The sequence below is a fragment of the Rutidosis leptorrhynchoides genome, chromosome 6 (assembly GCF_046630445.1).
Source record: "Rutidosis leptorrhynchoides isolate AG116_Rl617_1_P2 chromosome 6, CSIRO_AGI_Rlap_v1, whole genome shotgun sequence".
NCBI lineage: Eukaryota > Viridiplantae > Streptophyta > Magnoliopsida > Asterales > Asteraceae > Rutidosis > Rutidosis leptorrhynchoides.
Window position 1 is genome coordinate 216,490,043 of NC_092338.1, and position 10,043 is coordinate 216,500,085.

General features: G+C 36.1%; 1 protein-coding gene across 1 annotated transcript; it reads right to left on the reverse strand.

The window, feature by feature from the left end:
- Positions 1–350: 350 nt before the first annotated feature.
- Positions 351–2,090, reverse strand: LOC139854394 (uncharacterized). The gene is made up of 3 exons (XM_071843699.1): positions 1,727–2,090; positions 1,245–1,585; positions 351–1,139 (listed from the first exon to the last, which is right to left on the reverse strand). Exons 1-3 carry the CDS (start codon positions 2,088–2,090, stop codon positions 351–353), a joined length of 1,494 nt encoding a protein of 497 aa, XP_071699800.1.
- Between the last annotated feature and the right edge of the window lie 7,953 nt (positions 2,091–10,043).

A 10,043-nucleotide genomic window follows, 5' to 3' on the forward strand; every position in this document is an offset into this window, starting at 1 on the left:
ATGAATACGATAACAAAGTTGTCCAAATACGGCTTACATACACAGTTCATGAGATCCATGAATACCACACGTGCGTTAGTCAAACCAAATGGCATAAATAAGAACTCATAATGGCCATATCGTATCCTAAAAGCTGTCTTAGGAATGTCATCCTCCTTGACTCTAAGATAATGATAACCAGATCTCAAATCGATCTTCGAATACACACTAGATCCTTGTAGTTGATCAAACAAATCATCGATCCTCGGTAGTGGGTACCAATTCTTAATCGTCAATTTGTTCAACTCTCGATAATCTATGCAGATCCTCATAAATCCATCTTTCTTCTTTACAAACAAAATAGGAGCACCCTACGGCGATGATCTAGGTCGAATAAATCCCTTATCCAACAGTTCTTGCAATTGGTTCAACAATTCTTGCAATTCAGTAGGTGCTAATCGATATGGTGGTCGAGCAACAGGTGCAGTACCCAGAATTAAGTCTATTTGGACTTCAACTTGTCTATACGGAAGAAGACCAGGTAAATCTTCAGGAAAAACTCTAGGAAAATCCTTTACTACCGGTACATCCTCAAGTCGCTTCTTCTCCGACTCAATCTCCTTCACGTGCACAAGGATGGCTTGACATCCTTTCCTTAAACATTTTCGAGCCTTCATGCAAGAAATGATGTTGAGTTTTGTGCCACTCTTTTCTCCTTGAACTACCAAAGTTTCACCATTCGCGAGAGGAATACGAATGGCTTTCTCCGCGCAAGCAATATCTGCATGGTTCTTAGATAACCAATCCATACCAATAATAACATCAAAACTACCTAACTCAATATGCATAAGATCAACTTTAAATATTTTATCAACTAACGTTAGAGCACAACCTTGATAGATCTTATCTACTTTCAACATTTTGCCATTAGCCAATTTTATGACATACTTAGTGTCTAAGGCAGTTGGAGGTACATTAATCACGGTACTAAATTCCTTAGAAATAAAGCTTCTATCAGCACCACTATCAAATAGTGCATAAGCAATGCAGTTGTTAAGAAGAAATGTACCCGTGACCAACTCAGGATCCTCACGAGCTCCTTTTGTCGAGATATTAGATGCTCTTCCTTTTGCATTTCCATCCTTCTTGGTGTTCGAACACTAATTCTTCATATGACTCACTTGTCCACATCCATAACAAGTCTTGGGTTTGTTTCCAGTTGGCTTTGCGAGATTGACTCTGCAATCATTGGACATATGTCCCACCTTTTTGCACATATTACAAACAATAGTGCAATCTCCATAATGATGCTTATAACATCGATTACAATAAGGTTTCTTGCCATTGTAGTTCTTGTTGGCACTCGTATTTTTGGACTTGGGATTGTCCTGCTTCTTTTCCTGAGAACTATTTCCTTGGTTCTCGTTCCACTTGAGCTTGTTGCCTTGAGCTTTCACATTAGTCGTCGGCGTTGGATGACGCGTAATCTGATTCATCAAATTGTGTGCCATTCGGATAGCATCTTGAAGAGTTCTTGGTTTAGAAGACATTACATCACCTTCGATGTCTTCCAAGAGTCCCCACACATACCTCTCGATCTTCTTTTCTTAAGTAGTAACAAATTCAGGGCACATCAAAGTAAGTTCTAGGAATCGCTTCGTGTATCCAGTGATGTCAGTTCCTTGAATTTCAAAATTCCATAACTCAATCTCAAGTTTCTAAATCTCGTTTCTCGGAAAATACTCACTGATCATCATTCGCTTGAATTCTTCCCATGGTGTTGCATAAGCCTTATCCATGTCTGCAGACTGAGCAAAAGAGTTCCACCATGTAAGAGCATTGTCTTGAAGAGTACATGTGGCAAATTTTACTCTATCTACATCCGCATAGTTGCTGATCCTGAAAACGGACTCGAGCTTCTCAAACCACCTCATCAAACCAAACAGTCCTTCCACTCTAGTGAACGTTTGAGGTTTGCAGTTGATGAATTCTTTGTAAGTACACCTTCGTGGAGCATTGTTTCCACCAGATCCTCCAGCTTGACTCGCATTAGCTTGCATTCTCCGTGCCTCAGCAGCGGTTAAAGCTTCATTAACCCTTTGACTATTCATTTCGTCAAGTTGGTCGTCGCTAAAAGTACTTCGTGTTTGCATTATCCTTCATGATAATCAAAAGAGACCATCAATTACTTAAATAATATATACAAAATAAATAGTGGTGATTGTACATAATGGCACAATTAAGAAAATGAACTAAACTTCATAATAATAAAAGCCTTTTCAATTTGCATTTTATAATTACAAAATTTGGGTAATAACCACACAATTACAGTTCACTTGGATAATCTTGCTAGTACAATTAGAGTTACTACTACAATTTCTATATATATCCGATTAAGTATTAGATAGTCAAAATTTACTAATGCTATACAACGCTAGTAGGGATCACCACAATCTCCCAAAGCAATCTAAGATCTCCATTGGCGATCTTGAGTGAATATTTGCAAGTCTGCCGAACGCATCGCCTCCATAGCACCCAACCTTGAATCAAAATCAATCATGGTACGCTCCATCCTATCAACATTACTCGCATATCGCTCCATCCACTGCCTAATGAGCTCTACCCTAGCATAAAGGTTATCATAGTCATCCCTAAACTCCTTAACAGAAGCCTCTAATGCCTCTTGCTTATCGGGATCGTACAACATTTGAATAGAATGAAAAACCCTAGAAATACGGTTATCAAGACGGTGAATTCGGGCAATAATAGTAAAAAGAGTGTCCCTAACGGTTTGGCCATTCAACACATCAACACCTCCTCGGGAAGGCAGAACGTGCACCTCATGATAAGGTGTATCTTCCTCATGTACCCTAGAGGAAATTATGGTTCTTACCCAACCCCAACGTCTCCAAAACGGTTGGTAAACGTTCACGTCTTTGTCGGAGCTATCATCACTACTCGAGCTTGAGTTCACCATCGGGTCGGAAAAATAGTTGGAAGACATTGAGCTTTGCGAAGCGGCCATCTTAAATCATCACACAAAAACATACAAGTTAACATATAGAAGTTTCGACAAGCAAAATGACATAAAAGATCAAAATACGTGAAAGACGGAAAAAGACTCGGTTATAGACTAGACTCACTAATGCATCCTAGTATCTTAGACACACTAATGCAATCCTGGTTCCCTATAACTTGGGCTCTAAATACCATGTCTATCACGACCCCATTTTGATCTCGAAATGTGACGTGATAGGTGTCCTAGTTATAATTAACGATTTCTAATGACGGTAGCGGAAACGTTTTTATTTTGACATACAAGTACAAATTTTAAGTTACATGTCAGGACTCAAAAGTAACGTACAACAAACACAACCAAATTATGACAAAGTACAACACTTAAACATAGTGCATGATGATTTATTTTTAAAACAACATCCCGACATCCAAATGACATCCCAAAAGCCAACCTGAAAGTATGCGGAATCCTGCTTAAGGACCTGAGAAAACACATGCTTAAAAGCGTCAACAATAATGTTGGTGAGATCATAGGGTTAATGTATATAAATGTATGGACTATAAGATTTTCAAGTATAAACAGTTATAAATATATTCTAAGTAAACATGAGCTCCCGATATTGAACTTAACAATAGAGAACCCGAAATCATGTAGTCTCACTTAGCTAGAGCTACAAAGTCGAAGGTTATGCATCCGCTAGCCTGAAGACTATGCCGGATGTGAGGAGTCTGAAATGTCCCGTTCATGTCGATTATAAACGTTTCATATTAATTGATTTTTTGCGAGGTATTGACCTCTATATGAGACGTTTTTCAAAGACTGCATTCGTTTTTAAAATAAACCATAACCTTTATTTTATCGTTAAAGGTTTTAAAATCATAACGTAGATTAGCCAGTAATGATAATCTAAAAGATAACATTTTTTCACACGACCACTACATAATGGTTTACAATAATATTACACATCGATTTAAATCTCCGAATACATTTTTTAAACAGTATTTTACAAGCATGCTGACTCCAATTCTTGTCCCTAATTAGCATGCAACAGTGGAAGCTCTTAATAATCACCTGAGAATAAACATGCTTAAAAACGTCAACAAAAATGTTGGTGAGTTATAGGTTTAACCTATATATATCAAATTGTAATAATAGACCACAAGATTTCATTTTTCATAAACATCCATCTCATATAAGGCATTTCGCATAAACTGCATAGAGATAAAAATCATTCATATGGTGAACACCTGGTAACCGGAATTAACAGAACGCATCTAGAATATCCCCATCATTCCGGGACTCTCATCGGACATGATAAAATCAAAGTACTAAAGCATCCGTAACCCGGATGGGATTTGTTAGGCCCAATAGATCTATCTTTAGTATTCGCGTCAATTAGGGTTTCTGTTCCCTAAATCTTAGATTACTAGACTAAAAAGGGTGATATTCGATTCGATAATCCAACCATAGAATGTAGTTTCGATTACTTGTGTCTATTTCGTAAAATTTTTTTTTATAAAACTGCATGTATTCTCATCCCAAAATATTAGATTTTAATAGTGGAACTATAACTCACTTTCATAGATTCTTAATTCGTTGAGAATTAGACTTGGCAACTGATCGATTCAAGAACCTTTAACAAATATATACATATATATCAAAGTATGATCGAAATATATTCATAATATGTTTTATTACGTTTTAACGATGTAAGTTTGTTAAGTTAGCAGTCCAACGTTAGTAATCTATAACTAGTTGTCCACAGTTAGATGTACAGAATTAAATTAATATATATTATCTCGAATCAATCCACCACCCAGTGTATACAAGTCTCAGGCTAGATCACAACTCAAAGTATATATATTATTTTGGAATCAACCTCAACCCTGTATAGCTAACTTGAACAGTACTGCATATAGAGTGTCTATGGTTGTTCCCAAATAATATATATAGATGGGTCGATATGATATGTCAAAACATTGTATACGTGTCTATGGTATCCCAAGATTACATAATATATGTTAAAATGCATGTATAATACAATATAAGTTAGTTAAGTTATGATTTGTATAGATTTGTTACAAATTTCACGTAGCTACAATAAGTAAAAATATCCAATTTTGTTTTACCCATAACTTCTTCGTTTTAAATCCGTTTTGAGTGATTCAAGTTGCTATGGTTTCATTTTGAACTGAAATTTATGAATATAAATAGAAAAAGTATAAGTTTATAGTCAGAAATTTAAGTTACAAGTCATTTTTGTAAGAGGTAGTCATTTCAGTCGAAAGAACGACGTCTTGATGACCATTTTGAAAAACATACTTCCACTTTGAGTTTAACCATGATTTTTGGATATAGTTTCATGTTCATAAGAAAAATCATTTTCCCAGAAGAACAACTTTTAAATCAAAGTTTATCATAGTTTTTAATTATCTAACCCAAAACAGCCCCCGGTTTCACTACGACGGCGTATGTCAGGTTTTACGGTGTTATTCGTGTTTCCAGGTTTTAAATCATTAAGTTAGCATATCATATAGATATATAAAATGTGTTTAGTTGATTTTAAAAGTCAAATTAGAAGGATTAAGTTTGTTTGCGAACAAGTTTAGAATTAACTAAACTATGTTATAGTGATTACAAGTTATAATCTTCGAATAAGATAGTTTTATATATATGAATCGAATGATATTATGAATATCATTACTACCTCAAGTTTAGTAGGTAAACCTACTAGAAGTGACAAGAAATTATCTAGCTTCAAAGGATCTTGGATGGCTTGAAAGTTCTTGAAGTAGAATCATGACACGAAAACAAGTTCAAGTAAGATTTCTACTCGAATGAAGATTGTTATAGTTATAGAAATTGAATCAAAGTTTGAATATGAATTATACCATGAATTAGAATGATAACCTACTATAAATAACAAAGGTTTCTTGATCATAGATGATTACTTGGAATGGATTAGAAAGCTTGGAAGTAAACTTGTAAACTTTAAGGCGTTTTTGAAGTGTTCTTGATTAGTTGTTTTGTATGTTGATCTAGGTTAACTAGATTGAGCTAGATTATGAAGAAAATGATGAAGAACACTTAGAACAATAAGAGAGGAATTGAGAGAGAGTAATTTGATGCATAACAGTTGGAATGAAAATGTGTTTATGGTTGGTGAAGAAAAACGTGATCCTACCCTTGAATATAAGGTTCCATTAGTTTGTATTTTTGTTAGATATTTCATGCTAGTTGCTAAATGATGGTTCCCATATGTTTAGGTGACTCATTAAGGCTGTTAAGAGCTGATTATTGAAGTGTATATATCAATAGTATATACATTTAGAAGTTGTGTATTGTATGAGTACGAATACGGATTGATTTAATTGTATTTCTTCTTATATATATATAAAATAAAAACTTACATCATAAAAAAATAAAACGATTATATAATTATCACAAGTTATGACGTTCGTGAATCATCAGGCAAACGGGGTGGTTAATTGTCTACATAAACTCATTTCAATTAATCAAGTCTTAACAAGTTTGATTGCTTAACATGTTGGAAACATTTATTCAAGTAAATATTAATCTCATATAATATATAATCATGGAAAAGTTCGGGCCACTACAGTACCTACCTGTTAAATACATTTCGTCCCGAAATTTTAAGTAGTTGGAGGTGTTGACACATCTTCTGGAAATAAGTGCGGGTATTTCTTCTTCATCTGATCTTCATGCTCCCAGGTGAACTCGGGTCCTCTACAAGCATTCCATCGAACCTTAACGATTGGTAATTTGTTTTGCTTAAGTCCTTTAACCTCACGATCCATTATTTCGACTGGTTCTTCAATGAATTAAAGTTTTTCATTGATTTGAATTTCGTCTAAAGGAATAGTGAGATCTTCTTTGGCTAATCATTTCTTTAGATTCAATACGTGAAAAGTATCATGTACGCCGATGAGTTGTTGAGGTAATTCAAGTCGATAAGCTACTGGTTCGACACGATCTATAATTTTGAATGGTCCAATGTACCTTGGATTCAGTTTCCCCTGTTTACCAAATCGAACAACACCTTTCCAAGGTGATACCTTAAGCATGACCATATAACTAATTTCAAATTCTATATCTTTTCTTTTACTGTCCGCGTAGCTCTTTTGTCGACTTTGGGCAGTTTTCAACCGTTGTTGAATTTGAATGATTTTCTCGGTAGTTTCTTGGATAAACTCTGGACCCATAATTTTTCTATCCCCCACTTCACTCCAATAAATCGGAGACCTGCACTTTCTGCCATAAAGTGCCTCAAACAGTGCCATCTCAATACTCGAGTGGTAACTGTTGTTGTAGGAAAATTCTGCTAACGGTAGATGTCGATCCCAACTGTTTCCAAAATCAATAACACATGTTCGTAGCATGTCTTCAAGGGTCTGTATCATCCTTTCACTTTGCCCATCAGTTTGTGGATGATAGGCAGTACTCATGTCTAGACGAGTCCCCAATGCTTGTTGAAACATTTGCCAAAACCTTGAGACAAATCTGCCATCCCTATCAGAGATAATAGAGATTGGTATTCCATGTCTGGAGACCACTTCCTTAAAGTATAGTCGTGCTAACTTCTCCATTTTATCATCTTCTCTCATTGGCAGAAAGTGTGCTGAGTTGGTGAGACGATCGACTATTACCCAAATAGTATCATAACCACTTGCTGTCCTTGGCAATTTAGTAATGAAATTCATGGTAATCTTTTCCCATTTCCATTTCGGGATTTCAGGTTATTGAAGTAGACCTGATGATTTCTGATGTTCAGCTTTGACCTTAGAACACGTCAAACATTCTCCTACATATTTAGCAATATCAGCTTTCATACCCGGCCACCAAAAGTGTTTCTTGAGATCTTTGTACATCTTCCCCGCTCTGAGATGTATTGAATATCTGGTCTTATGTGCTTCCTTAAGTACCATTTCTCTCACATCTCCAAACTTTGGTACCCAAATTCTTACAGCCCTATATCGGGTTCCGTCTTCCCGAATATTAAGATGTTTCTCCGATCCTTTGGGTATTTCATTCTTTAAAATTCCTTCTTTTAAAACTCTCTGCTGCGACTCTTTTATTTGAGTAGTAAATTTATTACGAATAATTATGATCATAGCTTTTACCTACATAGGTTCTCTATCCTTCCTACTCAAAGCACCGGCTACCACATTCGCCTTCTCCGGGTGGTATCGAATCTCAAATCATAATCGTTCAATAGTTCAATCCACCTACATTGCCTCATGTTCAGCTGTTTCTGATCAAATATGTGTTGGAGACTTTTGCGGTCGATATATATGATACTTTTGACCCCATATAACTAATGTCTCCAAGTCTTCAATGCAAAAACAACCGCGCCTAATTCCAAATCATGTGTCGTATAATTCTTCTTGTGAATCTTCAATTATCTGGACGCATAAGCAATTACTTTCATTCATTGCATTAATACACAACCAAGGCCTTGTTTTGAGGCGTCACAATATTTCACAAAATCATCATTCCCTTCAGAATGACAATATAGGTGCCGTAGTTAACTTTTTATTCAATAATTGAAATGCTTTCTCCTGCTCATCCTTCAATTCAAATTTCTTCCCTTTATGCGTTAATGCAGTCAAGGGTTTTTCTATTTTGGAAAAATCTTGGATGAACCTTCTGTAGTAACCAGCCAATCTTAAAAATTGGCGTATCTGCTTCAGAGTTTTCGGGGTTTCCCATTTCTCAACGGTTTCAATCTTTGTCGGATCAACTTGAATACCTTCTTTGCTCACTATGTGATCGAGGAATTGAACTTCTTTCAACCAAAATGCACATTTTGAAAATTTAGCATACAGTTTCTCATTCCTCAATAATTCTAGCACTTTTCATAAATGTTCTTCGTGCTCTTGCTCATTCTTTGAGTAGATAAGGATGTCATCAATGAAAACAATAACAAACTTGTCAAGATATGGCCCACACACTCGGTTCATGAGATCCATGAACACAGCTGGTGCATTAGTCAATCCAAACGACATAACCATAAACTCATATTGACCGTAACGCGTCCTAAAAGCAGTCTTCAGAATATCATCTTCCTTCACCCGCATTTGATGATACCCGGAACATAAATCGATCTTCGAATAAACCGACAAGCCTTGTAGTTGATCAAATAAGTCGTTGATTCTCGGTAGTGGATAACGGTTTTTGATGGTAAGTTTGTTCAACTCTCTGTAGTCGATACACAACCTGAATGTACCATCCTTCTTTTTGACAAACAAAACAGGAGCTCCCCATGGTGATGTACTTGGTCGAATAAAACCACGCTCTAAAAGTTCTTGTAATTGGCTCTGGAGTTCCTTCATTTCGTTGGGTGCGAGTCTGTCTGGCGCACGAGCTATCGGTGCAGCCCCGGGTACAAGATCTATTTGGAATTCAATGGATCGATGTGGAGGTAGTCCCAGTAATTCTTTCAGAAATACATCGGGAAATTCTTTTGCAACGGGAACATCACTGATGTTCTTTTCTTCGGGTTTGACTTCCTCGATGTGTGCTAGAATGATATAGCAACCTTTTCTTATTAGTTTTTGCGCCTTCAAACTACTAATAAGATTTAACTTCGCGTTCCTCTTTTCTCCGTACACCATTAAAGGTTTTCCTTTTTCGCGTACAATGCGAATCACATTTTTGTAACATACAACCTCTGCTCTCTCCTTTTTCAACAAGTCCATGCCAATTATCACATCAAAACTTCCTAACTCTACTGGTATCAAATTAATCTTAAATGTTTCGCCAACCAGTTTAATTTCTCGGTTTTGACATATTTTATCCGCCGTAATAAACTTACCGTTTGCTAATTCGAGTAAAAACTTATTATCCAAAGACGTTAATGGACAATTTAATTTGGCACAAAAATCTCTACTCATATAGCTTCTATCCGCACCCGAATCAAATAAAACATAAGCAGGTTTATCGTCAATAAGAAACGTACCCGTAACAAGCTCTGGGTCTTCTTGCACTTTGATCGCATTAATGTTGAAGACTCTTCCTCGTCCTT